The sequence below is a fragment of the Aulonocara sp. 'chitande type north' Nkhata Bay genome, linkage group LG10 (genome assembly GCF_057382095.1).
Source record: "Aulonocara sp. 'chitande type north' Nkhata Bay isolate Kocher_YH1m ecotype deep benthic linkage group LG10, A_spYH_male_GT1.1, whole genome shotgun sequence".
In the NCBI taxonomy this organism is placed as follows: domain Eukaryota; kingdom Metazoa; phylum Chordata; class Actinopteri; order Cichliformes; family Cichlidae; genus Aulonocara; species Aulonocara sp. 'chitande type north' Nkhata Bay.
This window is the reverse complement of record NC_141353.1, coordinates 31,293,536-31,318,690: the sequence shown is the minus strand read 5'-3', so window position 1 is coordinate 31,318,690 and position 25,155 is coordinate 31,293,536. Positions and strand designations below refer to the sequence as shown.

The following is a 25,155-nucleotide window of genomic DNA, read 5'->3' as shown; positions in this document are numbered from 1 at the left end:
GTTGAGCGACTGTACTGCAGTACTGTGAGCAGAATAATGCATGTGAATACAGGAGGCGGCAACCCGCAGGATCTTTTTTTCTTTAAAATCGAGACGAGTCCGATGACCTTGATTGTCACACTAAAAATGTTCTCATCCAGAGCCGTTGTTTTGTTTTTTGTTTCATCTCGGCAGCCGTTTACACCTGTCTGGACAGGAGAACTGAGGTCGTCGGGGAGCTATACACCTTGTCCCCGTGTCACACACGGCAACACAAACTGTAAAACATTTAAGAGAGCGAACCTAACGTGGCGTAGGTTCTGCACATCCGAAAATAAAAAATAAAATAAAAAGTTAAATCAGACTGTTGTGAGTGCTTCTTCTCATCAAATTGTTAAATATATCACGGTCAGATCAGAAGTAGTGTCAAATGTTTTTTTAAACATATTTTTGTCTAATTCTTTTTTAGATTTATTTACAACAGTAAATATTGCCTCTTCTCATCAATACGGAGTTTGCTACGAGAGGTGTCCATGTCGCTGAGCTAAACGTGAACGTTTTCAGCAGAAACACTTTGGCATTAGTTACCAATTTAAAAACAACAGAAGAAGAAGAAGAAGAAGAATTGCCCTTTATGGGGAGATCGCACATCTTGCCAGCTAAATGCAGCGTCAGAACTAAAGTGCTTGTGAGACCTTTTATCCCCAGCGTAAGCTCTCATTCTCATGGAAACCGAATGAGGGGATATAGATGAGGCTTGATGAGAAAAAGAAGAGAATAGAATAAAACAAACAAACAAACGGACGAACAAATAAACAGAAAGAACCTCCAGCTGATGGAGGTTTGATGGAGGGCTCAGTCAGTGGAGCCCTGCTGCTTTTTTCTTGTTTTTTTTAATCTGAGTCCAATCTCCTGTAACACGTGATGCAACCAAACAATTCTACTCCAACTGTGTCTCCTCTCAAAGAAGATTCAAGGCTTTTATTTAGCTCACTTTCCCTCCCTTCGCTCACTCCATGAGGTTTGGGTGGACGCTGACATGAATTTATTAACACAGAGATGTTGCAGGAAGTCCACCTGGGCACAGAGCAGAGGATTCAGGAGGGTTAACTCTCGATGGGTTAGCGGTGAGTGGAAGCGTGCGAAGCTCGGAGCTGAGGCCTAGCTGGCGCCGCTGCCGCTTCCTGGGGGTTTGAGGCAGTCCTCTGTCACGCCCTGAGAGGCCAGCTCAGACAGAACATTGTCCAAATAGTTGGGGTCAGGGTAGCCGTGGCCCGACAAGTTGGACATCATCTCGGTTTTGTGGTGGATGCCGTTCCACACCACTGTGTCGGGCTCTCCGGTGGTGCTGGACGTTCCCACGGTGAAGATGAGACGCCGCATCCACGCCACCTTCAGCAGCTCGAGGACCTTTACAGCAGAAACACAAGGAACGCTTGTGAGACACAGCTGGATTTGAAATTTATCATCTCATCATTTTCCAGCCTTTAAAATATAGATTTGTTACTTTTGTTTGTGTCACTGAATAGTTCACAGCTCAATTAAACAATTGTTCAATAACTTAAGACGAGTCTGGTTCTGTGAGAGGTTTCTTCCTGGTAAAAGGGAGTTTTTCCTTCCCACTGTTGCCATGTGCTTGCTCATGTGGTCTTTAAGTGATGACTTATGAACCCTGCTACCGGGTTTAAACTACTCTGCGTTTATTAAGGCCGTTAGGGTTTTTTTTTAACATGCTTTAATGCTTTGTATCTTGTTCTATTTAATCTGAACAAGCCCCTAAAAAAGAAAAAAAAAGAAAAATCAGTGATAACTGTCGGCCTCTCTCGGTTTTATTTAACATTATTCATCGGCAGCACGTTTGAAAGCTCAGATTTTAAAACCTTACGATGTAACTACAGCCCAGCTGTAATATTAATGACTAACCTCGTATTGTGGATGGATTATCTCAGTTGTTCTCCTGACTGAAGTTTGGTCCGTTTACAGCATCCTGCCATGCGATTGCATTTGTCCCTAACCATCGGGAACCCTCATGTTAACTTTTATTAAGTGGAAAAAAGTTAGCGTTCATCCTCCAGCTTCACTGTGTTTATGTTATGCTAACATCACTGTGTTGCTAGCGATCACGTAGCACATCATTATGTACCAGCTAGTCCAACTTCAGTAACCCTACAAACGTCACTGCTGTTTAGTTTTTCTTCATTTATGTTGGAAGTGATAGCAGAGCTGTACGTTTTAATTTTTTCAGAAATCTGTCAGTCAGAACATGCTATATCGTGTTTAGGTGGAAACTAGCGAGCTAACTTCCTGCTAATTGTGTTAAATTTCATAGAATCTGTTTTTATGGATGGATTTTATTACAGATAAAATAATTTAGACAGTTTGTAACTCTCAGTAATGCTGCAGTGTTCCTTTGACTTTGGGACCTGAAGTGGAGTTTGGACCCTAATGACGTCAGACTTAAAGACCAGATGGGGCTTGTCTAATTGTTGGGGTTTTCTCCGTATTATTTTAGGGTCTCTAACTTTTACCTTCTTTCCATTCTTGTCTTATTTAATTATCTGCAAGCAAACTGGTCTCATTGCAGTCCAGACCTGAATCCATCCATGTATTTCATTATGGCATGAAAAACAAAATACATCATTGAGGTCATGAACTGTAGCAGAGAGCCTACATTATAAAAATACAATACGGCTGTGTCCCCAACGTGGGGATATTTTCATGATCTCACATCCATGCAGTGCAGGCAGCGCTCACCCGCCAGCGTCTGCTGCTGGAAATGAGTCTGCGGCGCGGCACAGATAAACTACAACTGGAATAATTTAATCCAATTTTCCATTAGTGAATTACATAAGAGATTATTTATAGACTCTAAAGAGTACGACTGTGGTTACCAGTGAAGACGGCATGAGGCACTGATGCACCATGAAAACAACACAGCCCTATAAATGAGCACAACATTAATGATAACAGCGCGCTGGAGTCCTCGTGGAGCACTACGCCGATGTTTGGGTAGATGATGTTCGCCTGTCGAGTTCCGGCAAGTTGATGTTCTTACCTTTCTGCCCTTGTCGTTGTCTGGCAGGAAACAGAAGCGAGGGAAGCCTCTACAGGTGTACGGCTGGCCTGGGTTGGGATGCTCGGGACCCTGGTGACAAGGACACAAAGTGACTGATGTTAAGTTATAAAGCTTAATACAACAGAGAGAGAGAGAGAGGTCACTCGGAACAGTCGGATAATCTAATCAAAGATTTTGCAGATTGTTAACAGTAAACCAACAGATCGATACAAACTGCATTTAAGTGCTTACAACTTCAGGCCGGCTGTGTATGTGGAGGTTATAAATAAATACATAAAAGTCAGATTTACAGACAGAAGAAATTGCGAACGAAATTGGGCTTTCTTTCCTAAAACGCTGTAATAAAAGGAGGAAGTAACTCTGAGCCGTTCACAGCAGCATGCAGGAAAAGGCTCTTTAGCAGCAAAGCCGAGCATCAGACTGTTAAACTACTTTAGAAAGCCCTGGCTAATGGTGAACAAGCTGTCGTCCAGGCAACAGTTTTTCTTCCAGTCATCCTCTAATTAGACGTCCAAATGTGCTGGCGCAGACACAGACAAACATACAAAAACACTCCTGAGTTCGAGATTCCCCTCATGCTTCTGCTCCTAGTATGAAACTGAGGAAAATTCGTCGAGATACAACAGAAAGATGGTCTTTCCTCCTTTTTCCCAGCTCTCGTGGAAGTTGTGATCATGGCCCACATTGAGGATGGTCTGACAATGGAGTTGTTGCAGGAGTTTTGACCTTTTTGTCTTGTTATTGTAACATTGTATAACATCAGTAACTGGTCTACTTCTAAAGTACAAGTTTCTATGATTCTGGTTCCTTTTAACTATTCCAGGAGCTTCTTTTCTCCAGGGACAGCAGACGAATTTGTGCTATCGATTTTGACACCCTGTCAAGTCTAGCAACAGCAGATTGTGTCCAGTATCTGAACAATCTGCCTGAACATGCTTTTTCGGCTGGTGAGGATCTGCTCTGATGTATGGCTTGGAGATGATGTAGCTAACAAAATAACAGGAGGTGGAGGTGGCAGAGTTGGAGATCAGGAGATTTTTGCTAGGAGACCAGAAGGGAGAGGATTAGGAGTGAGTACATCAGAGGGACAGCTCGGGCTGAGACACGTGGGACATGTGCAAATGGGGGACAGTGGATATGCTGAACAAAGGATGATGATTGAGGAGGAAAAGAGGAAGACCTCAGAGAAGATTCATGGATGTAGCGGAGGAGCACATGCAGAGGGTTGGGGTGGAGGGTGAGATGGAGGCAGAGAAGGAGCAGCTGAAAGAAAAAGAAGCACCAGCAGCAGTACCTGTATGCCGGGTGGTATGCTATAGATTATCTGGATGGTGCCGCAGTCTGGATGGCCTGGCAGCGACTGTGCGATGCTGTATATTTCCATCTTGCCTTTCGGCTGGGTTCCCGTCTTTTCGCCGTAGATTGTCTTACACGAGGGGCACTGCAAGCTGCCATCCTGAGGAGGAGGAAGCAAAGACACCAGAGAGCCACGTCAACCAAACCATCAGTAGAAACAAGCAGAAACACTCAACAACTTCCTCATGAGTGGATCATGATGCAAGAGCTTGAAGGAGCAATCAATGAGCAGTAAATGAGTCGGCTGGTCAATCGAGAGAAAATTAATCACCAATTATTCTGTTTGTGGCGGAAAAAAAAAAGTAAAAGTACAAAGATTGAACTTATAGAACTTATATTCCACCACAAGCGGACACGGTCACCGCCTTATGCGAGCTGCATGAGGCACTCACACAGCACCAGACACAACACCGGGACGCTGCGCTTATTGTGACGGGGGACTTTAATAGCGCCAACCTCAAACGCGCAGCGCCGAACTTTTATCAACACATCACCTGCCCCACCAGGGGTGAAAGGACACTGGACCACTGCTACACTACGGTCAAGGACGGCTACAAGGCACAATCCCGCCCCCCGTTTGGCAAATCTGATCACGCCGCCATCTTCCTCATGCCAAAATACAAACAAAGGCTAAAACAGGAAGTTCCGGTTCAGAGGAAGGTCGCGCGCTGGACGGATCAATCGGTGGCCGCGTTACAGGACGCACTCGATGACGCAGACTGGGGCATGTTCAGAAACAGCTCCGACGATGACGTCAACGTGTTTACGGAAGCGGTTGTGGGATTCATCGGGAAACTAGCGGATGATACCGTGGAGACAAAGACTATCACAACGTTTCCCAACCAGAAGCCGTGGGTGGATAAAACCATCCGCAACGCTCTGAGATCCCGCACCGCTGCCTACAACACGGGACTCATGACGGGGGACATGGACCCGTACAAAGCCGCGTCATATAACGTGCGGAGGGCGGTGAAAGAGGCGAAGCAGCGCTACGGGAGGAAACTAGAGTCACAACTCCAACAGAGTGACTCTAGGAGCCTGTGGCGGGGACTAAGGACAATAACGGACTATAAAGCACCAACAACCGGTATGACGAACGCGGCCGTGACTCTGGCAGACGAGCTGAACACTTTCTATGCTCGCTTCGAGGCTGCAGCTAAGGTCTCCAACAATGCTAGTGTTAGCGGCGCTAACGGCTGCAAACAGGAAGATACTGCCAGCACCGGAAACGTGCTCGTCATCTCCGAGCATGAAGTAAGGAGAGCCTTCAAGAGAGTGAACACCAGGAAAGCAGCAGGACCAGACGGCCTCCCAGGTCGTATCCTAAGAGACTGCGCATACCAGCTAGCTCCTGTGTTCACTGAGATATTCAACATCTCTTTATCTCAGTCGGTGATCCCCACATGCTTCAAAGAGTCCATCATTGTTCCTGTCCCGAAGAAACCCCACCCTGCTTCTCTCAATGACTATCGCCCTGTAGCCCTCACCTCAGTAGTGATGAAGTGCTTTGAACGCCTGGTCAGAGACTTCATCATTTCTTCACTACCAGACACACTGGACCCACTACAGTTCGCTTACCGTCCAAATCGTTCCACAGACGATGCCATCTCTCATCTCCTCCACACATCACTCACTCACTTGGACACTAGAAGGGGGAATTATGTTAAAATGCTCTTCATAGACTACAGCTCTGCATTTAACACCATAATTCCCTCCACACTCACCACCAAGCTGGAGCATCTGGGACTCAGCTCATCTATGTGTCAGTGGATCTCCAACTTCCTAACTGGCAGACCACAGGCAGTAAGGATGGGCGGACATGTCTCAGCCTCCACCACTCTCAGCACTGGAGCCCCCCAGGGGTGTGTTCTGAGCCCCCTGCTGTACTCTTTGTACACATATGACTGTGTGGCCACTACCAGCTCCACCACCATCATCAAGTTTGCTGACGACACCGTCGTGGTGGGCCTGATCTCTGATAACAACGAGACGGCCTACCTGAAGGAGATTAGGAATCTGGAGAACTGGTGCCAGAGGAACAACCTCCTTCTAAACGTCAGTAAGACAAAGGAGCTGATAGTGGACTTCAGCACTAAGCAGGAGAGGAACTACCAGACCCCCGTCATCAACGAGTGCCCAGTGGAGAGAGTGGACAGCTTCAAATACCTCGGAGTTCACATCACGCAGGACCTGTCATGGTCCTGTCACATCAACACCGTGGTGAAAAAGGCCCGACAGCGTCTCTACCACCTCAGACGCTTGAGAGACTTCCAACTGCCCTCCAAGGTGCTCAGGAACTTTTACTCGTGCACCATAGAGAGCATCCTGGCGGGAAACATCTTAACCTGGTTCGGGAACAGCACCATGCAGGACAGACGAGCTCTACAGAGGGTTGTGCGGTCAGCTGAGCGCACCATCCGCTCCGAGCTCCCTGACCTGCACTCAATCTACAGCAGGCGGTGCTGGACCAAGGCCAGGAAGATCGTGAAGGACCTCAGCCATCCCAACAACAGACTGTTCTCTCTGCTGAGGTCAGGAAAGCGATTCCGCTCCCTGAAGACCAACACAGAGAGACTGAGGAGGAGCTTCTTCCCGCAGGCGATACGGTCTCTCAATCACACCACCACACAGTACTGACCCACACATATGGTTCTTACACACACACTGGACTTTCTGGACTTTGGTTTTGCACAACACTGGTCACTATATTCTTCATTTCCGGTTAATACTTGTACAGCTGCTGTTATTGTGTATATATTTATTTATATTTAGATTTCTTCATACATTCTTATATAGTTCTATATTGTGTATTGTGTATTTTGTTGTACAGTTATTTTATTTTCAACTTTAATTTATATATTTATCTTTATCTTATTCTTCCCAGTTAAATTTACCCTTCATTCTAATTTGTGTTGTACAGTTATTTCATTTTTAACCTTAATTTATATTTGATTCCTTCCTAGTTAAATTTACCCTTTTTAATTTTTCATATTTATTTCCTTTCTTATTCATAGCCTTTTCCTTTTTTGTTTTCTTTAGGTCACGAGCAGTTGTCCAAGCATTTCACTACATATCGTACTGTGTATGACTGTGTACGTGACAAATAAAAATTTGAATTTGAATTTGTTTCAGGGTATTATTCTCTGAAGTAGAAATTCATCCTAAATGCTATTCCACATATCTGCATTTGAAATGACCTGAAACAAACATGGCAGAGGCGCTAGTGCTGTAGCCAGGACCGGCTTCCTGGCCATCAGACTTACAGACTCTTAAGTCAGCATCTTTCCATCTTCAGCCTTAGTAGAATCAACACCAGTTGGGAAATTGTTTTGTTGGTGATGTTACAAATGTTGGTGATGCTGCTCTACTCCCCCAAACCGCTGTCACTACATGTCTGCGGCCACATGATGACAGATGTAGCTACCAACATGCCTAGTGATACAGAGAAATTAGTATGCCCATAAACTAGTGCCAAATCCATTAGAGGTTTTCACACTTAGCCGAGATAAAGCTGGGGCGAACAAATAAGGTAATCTATGGGTGTGGGTTGTTGTTTTTTTTTACTTCCTCTGGCTTCCTGTGGGGTGGGGGGTTTAATTTATGCAACTTCTGACTGTACTGCTGTCTCTCTTGGGCAGGACACTTTTTTAAAGATGTTTTTAATCTCAGGTTTTTTTACTGGTTAAATAAAGATTAAATAAAAGTCCTCACACGGTTGTGGTGGTTTTCGTCCTTCAGATCTGAGGCTACACTGCTGATAAAAGTCTCTTACCTTCGTTCCATTGTTGTACATGGCCAGCATGCAGAGCATATGCAGGGTGTGCCCACATTTGATGAATTTTCCCACAGTGTCTGGCTGGATGCTCTGGCCTCCCTCCTCTGTGGATGGGGTCTCGTAGCCAGATGGGTTGGACAGTTGGTCCATGCAGATAATACAGTCCTGAAGGTACATGAGATATCTATGCTCAGAGCAAAATTACACAACACAAACTCACTTCACAGAAACTTATTTACCATTCGGCTCAACAATCACTATCGAACAAGACAGCTGAGATAAAACAATTTTTGTGCTGCATTCAGTTTTGAATTGTGGTTCTCTATTAAGTCCAAACTCAGTGTTTAGTTAAGCTTGAGCCGAGACAGCAGAAAGTCTTTTGGTCTAGGAGGACACGCAGAAACAGCTACAGGTGTCACAACACAGGATACGGTGGAGCTACAGGTGTCAGAATTAAAAATGCTAAAGTTTGATTTGGAGTAACCGAATTGGGAACATTAGAGAGACAGCTCAGGTTGAGCTTTGGAAAAAAAGTTAGAGAGACATGATTGAGATTGTTTGGACATGTGCACAGAGGAGGGATGGTGGGTATACTGGGCAAAGGATGGGAAGAAAAGAGGACAACCACAGATTTCTGGAGTGACAGAGGAGGATGCTGTGGTGTGATGATCCGCTGTAGCAGCCGCTAAAGGGAGGAGCGCTAAGGAGAAAACAAAGTCTGGGAATAATTCCCAACCAGATTATCTCTTATACTCTTCAAGTTAAAGACAATTTGCGTGGACATGTTATCAGACGTGGGGCTTGAACCAATGTAGAAGTGGTAAAGGGTTATTTACTCGAATTACATTTAAAGATGATGGAAATCCAGTAACAAAAAGACTGACGTTGAGTGTTTAACGGCTAATTGTGTAAAATATTTTTGACCTCAATACTGACCAAAAGAATCATTAATCCGATTCATGCAAGAATTGTTCATCAAAACAATAAATGAACTTTTCTTTCATTTCTAACAGATCTGGGAGTAGACGGGGGAAACACGGAAACATTTACCTCGTCTTGTACTCCAGCCACCACCTCCATGTAGCGCTGAATCACCTCCTCGGGTCTCTGAGTTGATGCTGAAAGAGGAACAAAAGGAGAAAATGCAAAGTCAATGAGCGATTGAGTCAAAACAGGCCAGTCCACAAGCATACAAGAAGCAGCAAGAAGAGAGATTCTGATGAGATGAAATGAAATGGTTTGTGTCACAATCTCAAAATACAATTTCAGTCAGACATTTCCCATGTTTAACTCCAGCTACCATTAAATTGTGTCCAATTTTGACCAACATCCTCCAATCAAGAACCAGCCGATGTAAATATGTGATGCAGAGGGAAGACGTGAATGCTTAGCAGAACAACGAGCATTAAATGTTGATTGGCAACATGAGACATTGAAACAGACACTGTCTGCATTTTTCTAACATATTCTCTCAAATGCACAAGCGTGAGTGTCAAGTCTGTTTAGGAAAGAAAACTCTGCGAGCTAACTAAACGCTCATCCTCATCGTTTTACGTTTATTGCGTAAGACAGCTCCATTTAAATACAGATTTTTAAAGATTGAATAATTCTTCCCAGCTGAGAAACACAAAAAACATTAACTTCACTGACCCGTTTCCAGACTCACTGTGCTTCTAATCGCTGACACGTGACCTGTTTATTTTAACAAGCGGCTGTGACAACATAGAGAAACAAAGAACGGCAGCAATAATGTGAAAGTGACAGGTAACATATTAGCCGAGTGACACCAAACTACAGAAAATGAGCAAAGCCCATTTAACACACACCGAATCAACCTCCAGCAGCTTTTTCTTTCAAATGTCGTTTTGCATGAGAAGCTGGAACGGTACCAACATTTTGTCCTGATGTCATAAGCACCTAAACACCCCTAAACGACGACCTGCTGCTGTAATAAATATGTTACAAATGAAAACAAACGCCACCATAAGCCGAGAGAGTGGCTCCACTCTGAGCTGCTTGGCAAGATATTCCTCTTATCTGCACTTACTGCCCCCCACAGACTATTTACTCAGGTTTTTCTTCCTGTAGTTTATCACCCATATCTATACACTTGTATTTAGAATTGAAACATTCTGCCAGAGAGCATCTTTTTGCCGCATTTAGCCAACTTAAGGCAGACTTAAGAAGGAAGTTAAAGCTAATGAGGTGCAGGAGTTGAAGAGCCTGAATGACACTGGAGGGGGAAACAGCAGAAAAGCCTGTGATAGTTGAATCAAAGCCAACACAGATAGTCAGTACACTTGCGTGAAAGTGAGTCAATGCAGGATTTAATGTTCCTCAAGCGTGTGGTGCTTGAGGATGAAAAGCAGATCACAGGACGACGATGATGTTGATGAGAGGAAAAAAAAAAGAAAAAAAGGTAGATTTGAGGACTGATGGTGTGGTAGCTACCTCTCCTGTGCTGCCTCTTTGCTCTCCTAACTGAACTGCTGGTGCTGGTGCTGCTGCTGCTGTGGGGCTTGATGGGCCTGCTGGCTGGGGGAAGGAGAGGAGGAGGAGGAGGAAGAGAGAAAGGAGCAGGCTGCTGATGCTGTGGCGGCGGATGCTGCTGCTGCTGCTGAGGGAGAGGGGCAGAGGTGAAGTGCACGCCGAGTCCCACTGCTGACATCAAAATGGAGGCCATGCCTGGAAGTGGAGGGGGGTAGGGTGGGGGTTGGTTTAGGTTGAGGCGGGATGGGACAAGGCAGAGTGGGGCAGGTGAGCAAGGCAGGAGGCAAGTGGAGATATGCAGGAGGCAGAAGGGAACAAATCAAGAGGTAGCAGCAGCTGACGCGCCCACATCGAGCCTTCTCCATACACACTTACAAAAAACATCACACTCAGACGGCAGAGATTTTCAAATTAAACCCATACTGTTCATGTTCAACAAATTAATCTGGTTTACTGTGGCTGTCCCTCGTCTTAAATCCACTGTGCTGATTGCGAACACGGCTAATGTTGCTGCAGTGGTGACATAAATCTCTTCAGCTAAGGGCAAAACACAGGGCGTCCTGGTGCTAGCAAAAGATTCACTGGGAATCGACTGTGCCCACAAGCTCCAAGTCTGACCAGTCGGGCCACAGGGAATGATTTACAAGAGCGCAATAACCCTCTGCAATGTGGAGTAAAAGCTTCAATTTTACGATTAAGTGCGGTACCGTTTAAGGACAGGTAAAAATAGAACTTCCATTCTCTTACAAATGAAGAAGTCAAACTCAAAAGAAACAAAAGTAAAACACTCGGTTGAGTGCAGTCAACCGTTTTGGCAGGTACAGCCTGACTTGGGCTAACTATTAGCAAAACATGGGCCTCCAGTTGTGCTACAAAACTGCTGCTGCTCAGGAGTTTTCTGGTCACTGAGTATCTTTATTCTGATACTGATTAACAAGAATATTTAACACAGTTCAACTAAGACCTGAAGATGTTGGTTGCTGAGGACACGATGAAGGCTACTGCACGCTCATGCATTTGCACACCCTGCTTTAGCCACTTTACTCTAAATGAGACCAAAACACAAAAAATCAACATCATGACCCAACTAGACTTCAAACTAGTGACTGAGATTACAAACTCATCACAAAAGTGTTTAGTAAGGTCACAGATCCAGTGAGTGGTGGGTTAGTTTTACCATAGACATCTATAGACTACAGTTGTTTTTCCAAACAGAAGAGTCGCCCCCTCCTGTTCATTAGAACGAACAGATGTTAACTTAACTTTGGGCATCTTTTAAATGCAGCCTACAGCTCTGCTCAAAATTCCATATTTTATAAATGTATTTACATTTTTTTTTTTAATTGGCCAGTTTTTCCTTCAAGGTTGTCTCCTTGGGCACCTCTGAATCACTTCCAGCCCACTGGAAGTCCTGTTTTTACCACTTTTAATGGGCGTATATGCAATTTCACCACGCAAGTCAAACTTATCTCTGCTCAGTAGCATCCTTGGTGATCAGAGCTGCATCTCCAAGATTGACTGTCAATGCAGATAGAGGCTGGCATGATTTTTGAGGAATATGGATTGTCACCAAGTCATTAAAGACAAAAAAAATCAAATCGTTTATGGATGGTAGGATGACTGCTGTGAAATAACAAAAATGGAAGACGACACCAAGCATCAGACTGATAAAACATGAAGTAATGAGATTAGATGCCACTGAAGATGATTACAGCCGCCAACAAGTCTTAAACATTACTCCACTACATAATTAAAAGAAAAGAAACTTGCCACTGGTAAAGCTAGCATGTCACAACTCATAATTAAGCGTTCATCTTTGAAGAACAGTTCACTGGTTCCCCGTGAAAATCCAGTAGTATTGTTTTTATATTCTGGCTGTACTTTAATATCCCGAGAAATCTGAAGGACAAAATTAACTGCAAACTATCCAAACTGTAGCCCCTAGATGCTAACACCTGACCCACAGAAAACAGGATCTTTCACTCCCACAAAAAAAAAAGGTTATTTGAAATCCAAAGGTTCCAAAATCAGGTGTGCAGGAAGAGGTGCAGCGCTGCTCCAGGAGACAATCTTGAAGCAGAGACTGATGCCTTTACAGCTTGTTCAATCTTCTAGCTCCCCTGTTTTCCAGTATGAAAATGGCAGGCTAGTGAAAACCAAAGCAACGTTCATGCAAACAGTTGCATGTGTTGGTCATTTGATGTAAAGATAATTTAATTTACTTTAAGCGTGTGTCTGCACCAGTCTGTAACAAAGCTAACGTGGGAATGAGTTCGAGTCAATCTCAAACCAGGAAATTAATACATTTGTTTATTTTATATTCTTGACAAAACTGTACAAACTACAGTTCTTATTCCTATGAATATTCATTCCTGAACAAAGACCATTAAAGCTGTACATTTGGAGGAGAAACTGTAAGAGTGACCCTCCATTTGAAACTATTTCCTCGGGTCTCAGTTCAGCATTTTCACTAATGAGGTTCTGGTCCACTTGCTTCTTCCGGGCTGATTGTATTGATTCAGTTTGTCATAGCACACAACCTGACTCATAATTTTTAGGAGTGAGCAGCAGAGAACAAAATAATGCATTGCTTTTCATTTCTGCCATTTTATGACAATTACAACCTGCTGATGTACTACATCAAACTGCACTCAGATTTTACCACCTCAGGAAAATCAATGTGCTAAAAATATGTGACAATGAGTCATTCATAAGTGGGAAATAAGGTGTGAAACACTATGCTCAAAGTTTTATTTATAACATATTTAATAATGAGAAAAAAAGAGAGCACACCACCTGGATTAGACAGGACTTCACAAGTGTTAATAAGCCTTTGGCTGCAAACAGTCTTTCGATACCTTCCAATTACATCAAACAAATATGATGGTGTCACCACTTCTTATGCTTATCTGCTTGTTATGCTGGAACCAAAGGCACCAACCACAAACACAGCTACTCAAATCAGCCGAGGTGAGTCCGAGGTGGCAGCTAGCGGCTGTTGGCATGACAGTGTGGCTGTGACCCTTAATTAAAAACAGGTGATTGAGAAAGAAAAGGCTATCCTTTACAGTTGTTATAAAGAATGAAATCAGAGACAGAGACCAAAGTAGCTCATTATAACTGGGCTATAAATCATTGGAAGTCTATGGAGGTTGACTCGGTTTTGTAGAGCCCCAAGTAGCCATTAGTAAATAGTCAGAGTAAATTATTACACATAACAAATGTTAGGAATATCTGTTTATGTTTAATGTGCCTGGGGAAAAAAAGGCAGATATATCAGATTCTTAAATCAAGAAATATCGGCATTGCTTTTGGTCTCAAACATCCCTTATCAGTTGGACTGTCGTACAGTTAAATCGAGTTAGTATTCTGGAGTCAATCAAATTTTCACTTTAGGATTTTTGTAGTCTGAAAATGTATGGTCATAACAATATTACTCCACCATCTATATAAAATGTGGCAAAGACCAGCAGTCAAATTTAGAAATTGCTTTGAAATACTGGCCTTTTAATTAAACTCTTACATCCATACATGGATGTAAGAGTACCTGTACCTACTTCTGATATTATCATGACATGATATCAATTTTTCCATTTTTTAATGCATGCTTGTTATTAGGAGCCTAGTTTCAAGAAAAGTTGAGTGTGCCACAAGAAAACAGTCTATAAGACATGAAGCATGCAGATATGTTGTCAAACATAGCAGGATTCTGCATTTTCATTTTTAGGAAAATACTACAGAAATTATGAAAAAAATAATAATTATACGTGGTGATCCTGAGATTGCTTGAAACATTAAGTCAGAGATTCACCACATTTCTTCTTTCAGCTGCTCCCTCCATCCCACCCCATCCCTAGTATCCTCCTCTGTCACACTGACCTTTCGCATGTCTGCCTTCACTACAAGCTTACCTCAAATGAAACACATTGGGCCCTGTCAAAGTCAAGCAGGGTCTCTACACATGCAAGCAGAAGAGTGTGTGTTGCCTTAGTTAACAGACGTTTTTCTGTCCTTTCTGGCCATTTTAAAATGAATTTTTAAGCTTGAATAGTAGTGTGTTCTTATCACGGTGCTGGCGATTTTCCTTTTGGCAGAAATCCAAAACCTCTTTGCTGTGCACCAAAGTTGTATGTGCAAGAAAAACCCTGCAATTGCGCATCCAACTATTATGTTGTTAGAGACTTAAGAGATCAATCAAAAACCAGAGCTGGGTGGGGTTGTGGGGGTCCACAGCTGTCTTATAGGATCAAGTCTGAATGCTGAAGTTAATCATGCTTTTGCATGGAGAGCCAAATGTTCTGCACAGCATGAGGAAACTTGTGTGAGCTCACACTCACACACAAAATAGGGCTGTTTCAGAAGCTGTTTTTAGGTACACTGCTATGACAAATGGGATGGTATCAGTTAAGCCTCTCTCTGATGTTTGCTTAACATTTAGGGTGCGCACATTTTTATTTTTACCTCCCTCCTTCAGGCTTTTCCTGGCACATTTTTCCTAAACAGACGGACACTCACAGGGAAAACAAATGCAGTGGAGTGGCATCTAAAATACTAACAGTCTACTGAATAAAACCTGAAACTGACTGAGAGGTGTACTGAAGGATAGACAGAGCAGGGGTTACGCTGAGGATGGATGGTCAGTGACCCATTTACCTGCTAGGGCAGAGCTCACGCTGGTGGATCCATTCAGCTGCACAGAGATGGAAGGAACACTGGAGGGCAGGAAACAGAGACGGTGACATTCAGTCAACATAAAAATAAAGCAACAATGAACCAGACAGGAAGAACAAAACAAGAACTAAGAACCTTTTTAGTTTTCAATGCAATCAGAGAAAAGGAAAAGCTTTGGCACTAGATCCAGAAGCAAGAAAATTAGACCTGTCAGGGAGTAACTGCATAAGGCTTATTTACCTTTACTGACTGTCTCCAGCTCAGTGAATGACTAATTATCCATGTCTAAGACTGATTAACAACAACTCAGCAGTGACTGCATGTGCACAGAGCAACCAGGGAGCGTGACTCTGCAGTCAATACACAGATGGATATGTGCCCAATGAATGTGTTTACTTTGCAACAGGAGAAAAAGAAGCAGCTGTCAGTCCTCGAGTATGATGGAGCGCTAAACTAAATCCAGTTAAAGGGCTGCAAAAAGGCAACACTGACTCAGTGCTGAGGTGGTACTGGTCTATTTCTGTAGCCAAAGAGCTCTGTGCACTACAGTCTGAACAACATATTGCTTGAATGAATATGGGCTATGACAGCATGTCCGCAACTGTAAAAATAAAGATAGTAATACAATTGTTCATTAAGTTAAACATAAGAGTACAGTGACTGACCTTAAACTTATAAATACAATTCAAATGAAAAACAAAATAAAGGAATTGAAATAGAGGTGAGGATGATGGTGGTTCCAGACTAACGGATGTTTTTGACCATGCAGTTCATGTTACAAGGGCACCCGCCAGGAAATTTGCTGGCACAGATGGGGCGAAGCGAGCCCCAGGCGGCACAGTGACCCAGGAGAGCCACACAGTGAGCAACAGAGAGCTGAAGCCGGCTGCCAAAGAGGGAGAACACCACAGGCAGCCGTGCCCCAAAAGGGTGGAGTTACTCAATGGACAGGAAGCTTGCAACATTTTTTTCAGTCATAAAAAACTTGGCAATTAAAGTACTTGAAAAGGAGTATTATGATGTACTATTACACAATAATAATTATTTTTTCCATGCATGGGTGCGCCTCCTTTAGCATCCACACCCAGGAGTTAAAAAAATTTAATTAAATACATGGCAACAATTTCTCTTTTTAAAGCATACACCTCAATGAGAAATGTGAAAGTGTGGGCTTTAGTGAATGTAAACATTCACCGCAAAGATTTAGACAATTCTTTTGTCTACTGAGCAACCATGTTTTTAATACACTAGTTTTAATTTCTAGTGGCTAAAACTCAGCGTGCAAAAAACATTAAAGCCCAGAGAAGCTGCAAGTAAGCTTTCTCTGCTAGCTGGAACAAAAGGAAGGGAGGTCAGTGATGACACAGACAAGAGTCACAGGAAGTGAGCCAAAGCAAACATACCAATGAAGTACTGGAGCTACAGATCTGTTTTTTTTTCTGCCTTTCCTGTTTTACAAGAAAGGTCAACACTGACAGAGGCAGGAAAGACAAAGAGGAAGAGGAGGAAAGCAGATAGAGGACCTTGTAACATGAACCCTGCACATCTATCCAAATCACACAATCTAGGATAGGTATCAGATACCAACCTTAACCCATTGGCACTGGTAGAGTTGGTCAGAGGTGCAGAAAGTTGACTGCCAGATGTCGGTGGAGCCCAGGGGCTGCCCCAGGACATGCCACCAACTGAGAGAGGTCTCCTGGGGTACGGGGAGTAGACAGAAGTAGGATGAGCCGCCACAGCCCTTCCTGTGCCTTGAAGACTAGGCCGGTTCAGACTCCCTGACGAGAAGGAATGTCGCGAACGGCTCGGCATGGGTCCGGTGCTGCTGTGGCTTAAACACTGCTGGCAGGAGCAGGCGGGGCCCGAGGGGATAGCTGGGGGTCCGGAAGAAGCCAGCGGGTAGGGAAGGTTGCATTGGCGTCGCACCTGGCGTCTGAAACCCGTCGATTTGTTAACCTGCGCCAGAGATGTGAGATCCACTATATAATTGTATCCATGGGGGCCCAGATCTGCTGTGCCTTGGCGAGCCTGATAGCTGTGCTCCAAAAGGATAGAGGTTCGCGTCTCATATGGGGTCCATCCTCCTTCATCGTTGGCCCATTCCCAGTAAACACCACTACCAAGGCCGGAGGACTGGGCAAACAGAGACCGGCGTACTGACCGGGTCTTACCTGAAAAGAAAAGAGGCACATTGATTTTTAGTGAATAAACGGAATTAAAACTGCAACGTTGTGTGTGTGTGTTATGTTTTTAAGACATAAACGAAAAGCCCCTTGTTCATTCACTTGTATGCCAGAACTAATGACACATTACATACATGGCTATGACTTAATTTTAAACACACATACAGACACACAAAATTATGACAGTTTAAGACACACCAAGCATCTTTAGATGTTAATCTCACAATGTTGTGACGTATTTCATGATTTGTAGCTAGGTTCACGTAAAAATGTCGCTAAAGAACTGTAACTTTATGGATACTTCTCAGCTTATATGAATCATAACAACAGCGCCCTGCAAGCTAATGCTAGCCGGCTAACGTTACAGCCAACCGGGCCTGTGAGGTTTGAGGCAAAACTGTTAACGAGGAATAAACGTTAAGGTCATGCCATGACGTGTTAGATATGTTTACCTGTGTCCTGTCGAAACTGCTTCAAGCTTGGTATGTCAATGAGGTAAGGCGACAGGCTGGGGTCTGATTGTCCGAGACAGATGCTCGTAGAGCCGGGTGCTCCTCCTCTGTGGCCCCGCGGTGACAGACAACGCTCGATGTAGGCGCTCACCTGGCCGCTGTAAGGCCGCCAGTAACCCTGGTCATCCTGCCATTCCCACACCGCTATCATGGGCTGAGACTGCCCGACAGATCCAGAGGGTGTAGCTGACACAGGAGGCCCGTTTCTAGACCCGTTTACCCTGGCACAGGACCCAGACACAATTGCCATTTTCGCCAAAACTAGCCCGAAGCTAACAACAACTCGTTCTGGTTAGCTAGTCAACCGTTTGTGGCTGCGACGAAGACAAAGTGTGCTAGCTGGGCTAGCTTGGCTCGTTAAAAAATTCCATTGTGAATGTGTTAACGCGCCTTTGAGGAAGCTATGAGGTAGGTATCAGTTGGTAAACACTCCAGATAAACACATAAGTACATGTTTGCGAAGCTAATGCATTCACACGGTTTAGCAGTACATGGTTAACGTTAGCTTTGTTGCGGCGTTGCCAGGAATCCGTCCTTCTTCTGCCGCTGCGTTCAGGGACCGTCGGTAATATCACAACTCAGCTCGTCTCAATCTGAAACAGAAAACGTACAGAAACCGTAGGTTTCCCTTTCTGAAAGCTATATTTATTTTAGACCACAGTGACACAGACTATGACTGTATTTAATATCCTTTTTTGTTGTGATTTTTTGTTTTGATTAATTCTTTCGGTTAAGTATTAGATTCATTTTTTTATTTATAATGTAAAGGGTGGAATATGTCAGCGGCAAGATTTAGGGCAAAAATACAATACAGCGATAGAAATACTTGACACAGAGACAAGCGGACATTCCAGTATCAATAGACACAGGCACCAATGCCCCATCACAAAATTTATATTTTATACTAAGAATTTAGTAAGTAAGTAATTATTGCTTCACTTAATTTTTTTTCTAAAGTCTAGGCTTTTATTTTAACTCAACTTTTTCCCCCTCTCACACCTAATTTCAGTTTTTAATTTGGTTTAACTATAATAACCGTATTATAATAATATCCACTATTTGTAACAAGGGGCCCATATGTGTGTAAGTGAAATCTCATCAAATACATCTAATGTCTTTTTGTGAAATGAAATTGTGATTAAAATGTTTCCGGGTGAAATCTGGAGCCGCAAAGATCTGGGATTTTTTTATTTTATTTTTTTATCTCAGCCGATAACACGCAGACAGTCTTCATTCCTTGGCTCAAGTGGTGGTGCAAAGTGATGATTTATTTAAGGCATTGCGGGAGTGGGGGTTGGTAGTTCTTAAGGTGGAGCACCATTTCTCATGTCAGATGATTAAAACAAAAGCTTTTTGTGCACACCTCACCTCTAAAAATTTCACTTACAAGGTGCGCATGAAGGTTGCATTCTTCTTCTTTCACACTATCCCCCTCTTCTTTCCCTGCTTCTGTATTCAAAGGAGATTAGAACCCCCTCAGTAGTATTTCTGCCCTCAACTGGAGATAAATGGGTATGACACAAATAAATGCATATGAAAATCTACCAAACGACCTTCTAAAACCTCAGGCTGGTTGCTTGAGTAATGACTAATTATTAACCAGACACCACTAAACTGAATGCTGCCCAAAATTCCAGTGCTAGCACAGGTATAAGACTAAAGATGGCGATAAATGGCTTTGTGATCCATCTGCCACCCAAACTAGATTATTACTGGATCTAGTTTGTAAGTATGGTGTTCATTAAATTCTGCTACGTGATAATAGAACTAGACAGTTCTGACACCAGTGTGAACATTGATTAAAGTAGTGGCCAAATGGGATTTGAGCTTTCCCCTTAGCCCACAAAGTGACATATAATCAATAGCCAAGCCTATGCCAAGTAGTTTCAAAGTGACAAATGTAATAATAATAACTAATAAAGACGAGGATCTGATGTTTCAATATAAAAATAAAACCATTCATCTATGGTTTTTCTAATGTAACTAGAACACATTGTCTCCACAAGCACACACAAAAAAATGACAGTAAAAAATGATGCAAGCAGCCATTATTTGGTTTGAAGACAGAGTCAAATGATTTAGCAGTGAGAACATTGCTTTGAGTCATCTTTTCCTGAGGTCTGCTCTTAAAGTCCTGCAGTTTAAATGTTTTCAGATTTATCAGTGTTAAATTAATTTATGGCATCTGATGTTCTTGTTATTTTTCGTCTTTGTCTTGCGTGCAACAAGAACGCAGAAACACTGTAAAACACTGGAACATTTGCAGTCCCTATGCCCGCATGACATAGAAACTTTTTTTAATAAATCTATCTGTGCACACAGTTTTGGTTTTATTAGCTGAAGTTGTGAAATATGCATTTGAGATTTTTTGCCTTCTTCCTCAGTACAATGAAGGTAACTGGAACTTTGTTTGTGGTGCCTGCAGCAATAAGAAATGACATTTAAAAATTTAACAGGAACAGAAGCAGTGTCCCTGCAATAATCCACAGGCATCACTATGATTAGGTTTCTAGGGGCGGTTTTCTCTCTTTCTCAGCCCACTTAAACAATCCTGGTTGGAGCTGAAGGTCACACGCTTCTTAAAACTGAGAAAATAGAGTTGAACGAGAGCCACGGACCAGTGATTCTGTAAATAAGCAAAATAAATTTTAAAAAAGCATGCTTAGGCACAGTGACTAGTTTGTGCCCACCTTTCAGGCCTGTGACAGCAGGGGTGGGCTTCAGCATGCCTGTGACCCTCAGCTGGATGAGAAGTTAAGAAAATGGAATAATGGAGCAAAGGAGCTTAAAGCTCCAGCAATACTTTTAGAATACAGAACAATTTCATTCTTTGACAGACGTGTCTTGACTTGGGGCCTTCACCACGGTCATCACAACACAAATTACAGACAACATTTTAAGGAGAGTCGAAAGGATGAGCAAAGCTGCCTGCATGTCTGCTGTTTCCTGTGATACAGGATCAGAGTCTTGCACTTAAAAAACATTTTTTAATCATTAAAAAATACAATTAAAAATGATTTTGTCACAACTAGCAGATGAACCTGCTATCAACATGCAGGTAAAAAGACCACCTTTCAAATGCTACTTTTCAAATTATTATTATTAGTTTTTTGAGTTTTCTCCAGTGAATGATCAGAAAACAGATTAAACATTCACAAACATTAAATTAGTTTTGCTATTGAATTATGATATATCTCGTGATGCTCAGAAATTATTATTGAGGTCTGCGTGACCACAAACCACACATGGTGTTAATACACCAATCTGCATTTAATTATGAGTTATTATTAATCTCAGGCTCTCTTCCACAGCATGTCTTTTTTCCTGTCTTCCTCCCCTCAGCCCCAACCAGTCACTGCAGATGGCCGCCCCTCCCTGAACCTGGTTCTGCAGGAGGTTTCTTCTTTGTTAAAAGGGAGTTTTACCTTCCCGCCGTTGCCAAAGTGCTTGCTCACAGGGAGTCATCTGATTGTTGGGGATTCTCTGTAATATTTCAGGGTCTCCACTGTATAATATTAAGCACCTTGAGGTGACTATTGTTGTGATTTGGCACTATATAAATAAAATTTAACTGAATTGGAATTACTGTTAACCATGTCATGTAGGATGCCTGTCAGTGTAAGAACAAGTGAATTAGGCCCCAATCAGACAGGCCTAGATACCTGTCTGCAATTGTCTGGCAACCACTCGTTGCTAGGGAAGTTGCACCTTTTGAGACATGTTGAGGCACAGGCTTTCAGCTAGCAACAAAAGATTTTTGATGCAGCACCTTCTTTGCAACCAATTTCACCCACCTCTAGTAACCTCTAGCTACTAATGCCATTCAGCAGGGATTATACATTTTCTGTAGCAAACAGTAGTTGCATAAGGTATAGCAGACAAAATTTTTAAAAAATGTGCTAAACAAAAACTAGATTCTTGCTTTAGATCGTGACATTTAGATCGTGAAATGCAATGTAAGCATTTCCAGTACTTACAAGATAATGAGGACACAATGCTGGAAAAATTAATGCAAAATAATGCAGTTGAAAAGCACAGCATTTAGATCCATCGCTCTGTAGTCTACTTTGACAACATGCAATTTGGAAATGCCATTTATGGCTGCTTTGGTGCCATTCTGTATGCAAACTTGCTTATAGCATTTACAGCGTTGGTGTGAGCATTTATTACATTAAACATATACATAAACGTTATTAAATAATGGCTGATGTACATTTGATATTAATAACGGATCTTAGACGCTTGATTTTTACTCAGCCACTGTGAAATAGTCACCTGCACTTATCATTGTTAATAAATCATGGATTTCATAATTCATCAAGTCTGCAGTTGTAAATGCTAATAAGCAGCTTATAAATGGATTTTGGTCCAGATGTCTTGCAGACCTTTACAAGAAGATAAGTGATCAAATAGTGAGTTGTAAGGGAGAATTAAATAGCAGAGGGCTGTGATCCATGAAGGATTTGATCACAAACTTGCAAGCTTAAACTGATCTGTTGGGTATGGGAAATGTTGTATTAGCTATTTCTACATCTTTAAATACAGTTTAAAAATCCTGTGAACAGATACAACTATGCACACTTTCTACATGGTATTTGTTGTGGTAGTATCTATGCTGCCTCATTTGATATACAAACAAACCCAGTTTTGAGAAAACTGGGACACTGTGTGGAAAAAAAATTAAATATGATGCAATAAATGAATAAACAAATGCAATTGGTTGAATATCTGATTAACTCACACTTTATTCACAATGGAACAAAAAAACCCACAGAAATCAAATGTTAAACTGAGAAAGTGTGACATTTTAGGAAAAGTATTAGCTCGTTTTGGATTTGATGCCAGCAACATGTTTCAAAAAAGTTGGCACAACAAAAGGTTGGAAAAGTGAGGGTTGGTTAGAAGAACATCTTAAGAGGCAGAGGTTCACCAATCTGCAATAAACCGATGTATAAATTGTTGAGCAGTGTCAGAATAATCTTACTCTGTATAAAATGTTACATACATAACCCTTAAAAGTGCAAAATATAATATAAAATAGATACATATATACAGACTACAGAATCATTGGTATCTTGTGATATTGTGGCTTCACTTGTTTTTGTCCTCTAAGTTTCACCTTCTTATGTTACAGTGTGCAACTTTCTAAAAGTTTACCATTTTATTTTCCATTATTGTATTTTTTGTACTGTAAGGCGCACTTAAAATCTTTTAACTTCTCAAAAATCAACAGTGTGCCTTATGTATGAATTCTGCTTGTGCTTACTGACCTCAAACTGACTTTGTGGTACACAGCGCTCAAAAATCAAAACGACTTCAGTGAGCTTGATGGATTTTCGGAGCATTACGGCTACCGTAGTCAGGAGCCCCGCAGTGTAATCTGGGTCCAAGACTCCATCTGCTTCAGGTCTCAAAGTCAAACGAACACTGCGGCATCACTGAGAGTTAAAAACTTTCTAAATTCTTTCATCTTTAATAAAATGATCAGCGTTTATGCTTTACCAGGTGTAACAATTAAGTTTAACATCCAGGCATCCATGAAAACAGAATTTGTTAAATCTAAGGAAATTAGAAGTTAGCAGGAAGTTAGCTCGCTGGCTTCCACCTAAACAAGATATAGCATGTTCTGAAAAAATTTAAACATACAGCTTTGGAATCACTTTCGACGTAAATGAAGACAGAAAACTAAACAGCGGTGATGTTTGTAGGGTTACTGAAGTTGGGCTAGCTGGTATATAATGATGTGCTACGTGATCACTAGCGACACAGCTATGTTAGCATAACATAAACAGTGAAGCTGGAGGATGAATGCTAACTTTTTTCCCACTTGATAAAAGTTAACATGAGGGTTGCGATGGCCGCTAACTTTCTGCTTCTAAATTCAGATAAAACTGAGGTTATTTTTCTCCGCCCTAAAAATCTTAGAAATATGGTATCTAACAAGATTCTAACAAGAGGTTTGTGCATTTATATTAACAATGCTTGGTGCATGAACTCCACTACTACTGAGAGTCACTGCTCACCTAATGCAGAGTTTTTAATGGTCAAATACAGACCTTATTATCTCCCCAGAGAACTCACTTCTATCATACTCACTGCCGTGTAAATACCCCCCCCCCCCCGACGCTAATGCTAGGTTGGCCATGAAAGAACTTTCTGCAGCCATTAACAAACACCAGAATAAACACCCCGAGGCTGCTTTCATTGTTGCTGGCGACTTCAACCACACCAACTTAAAGACAGTCCTCCCCAGATTCCACCAACATGTCTCCTGCCACACCAGAGGAGACAAGACTTTAGACCATGTGTATTCCAACCTGGCTGGAGCCTACAAAGCCACACCCCTCCCCCACATTGGACAATCGGACCATCTCTCCCTGTTCCTCACACCTAGGTATTCACCACTCATCCAACGTGTGAAACCTGCTGCGAGGACAATTAAAGTGCGGCCAGAGGGGACAGACGCAGTGCTCCAGGACAGATTTAAAAACACAGACTGGAATATGTTCACCCACACAGACCTGGACCAGTACACCTCATCTGTACTGGATTACATCTCCGAAACCACAGACAGTGTCACCACCCAGAAACGGATCACCATGTACCCCAACCAGAAGCCTTGGATGAACCGGGATGTTCGTCTCCTCCTGAAGGCCCACAACACTGCCTTTAGGTCTGGAGATGCACACGCCTACAGCACAGCCAGGGCTAATCTAAAGAAGGGCATCAAAAAAGCCAAACACCATTACAAAAAGAAGGTAGAAGAACACTTCTCCAACTCCAACCCCCGACGCATGTGGCAAGGACTCCAGACCATTACAGACTACAGGACCACCAAACCCTCCCCCGCATCCTCTGATGTCTCCTTCCTCAACGAGCTCAACAACTTTTATGCTCGTTTTGAGCGAGGGAACCCCACAACCACAACCAAAGCAGACATGACGCCAGACCACCAACCTCTGACTCTCTCCCCCACCGATGTAGGAGCGGTGCTGAGCAGGATCAATGTCCACAAGGCTGCAGGTCCTGATGGCATCCCCGGGCGTGTTCTCAGAGCGTGTTCTGGGGAGCTTGCAGGAGTGCTCACAGACATATTCAGTCTGTCCTTGG

The 25,155-nt window shown here is 42.7% G+C and overlaps 1 protein-coding gene across 3 annotated transcripts; it reads right to left on the bottom strand.

Moving 5' to 3' along the window:
- Window positions 1-946: 946 nt before the first annotated feature.
- On the bottom strand, window positions 947-18,615 carry dtx2 (deltex 2, E3 ubiquitin ligase). 3 transcript variants are annotated; one of them, XM_086309494.1, is made up of 9 exons: window positions 17,986-18,614; window positions 16,936-17,521; window positions 15,330-15,388; window positions 10,638-10,871; window positions 9,237-9,304; window positions 8,184-8,351; window positions 4,350-4,511; window positions 3,035-3,124; window positions 947-1,389 (listed from the first exon to the last, which is right to left on the bottom strand). In XM_086309494.1, exons 1-9 carry the CDS (start codon window positions 18,293-18,295, stop codon window positions 1,141-1,143), a joined length of 1,926 nt encoding a protein of 641 aa, XP_086165620.1. In that variant the 5' UTR covers window positions 18,296-18,614; the 3' UTR covers window positions 947-1,140. The 3 variants fall into 3 exon arrangements, with proteins under 3 accessions (XP_086165620.1, XP_086165621.1, XP_086165622.1); XM_086309495.1 differs by lacking the exon at window positions 4,350-4,511 and having other exon boundaries at window positions 17,986-18,615; XM_086309496.1 differs by lacking the exon at window positions 10,638-10,871.
- Window positions 18,616-25,155: the final 6,540 nt, after the last annotated feature.

What these genes read in the sequence shown, in the direction of transcription:
- dtx2 (XM_086309494.1), bottom strand. Translation starts at nt 18,295, where the DNA reads ATGGCAATTGTGTCTGGGTCCTGTGCCAGGGTAAACGGGTCTAGAAAC. An exon ending in GCAGTTTCGACAGGACACAG is followed by an intron (nt 17,522 to 17,985) that starts GTAAACATATCT and finishes TTTTCTTTTCAG; the next exon opens with GTAAGACCCGGTCAGTACGC. An exon ending in AAAGAGGCAGCACAGGAGAG is followed by an intron (nt 9,305 to 10,637) that starts GTAGCTACCACA and finishes TTCCTCTTTCAG; the next exon opens with CATCAACTCAGAGACCCGAG.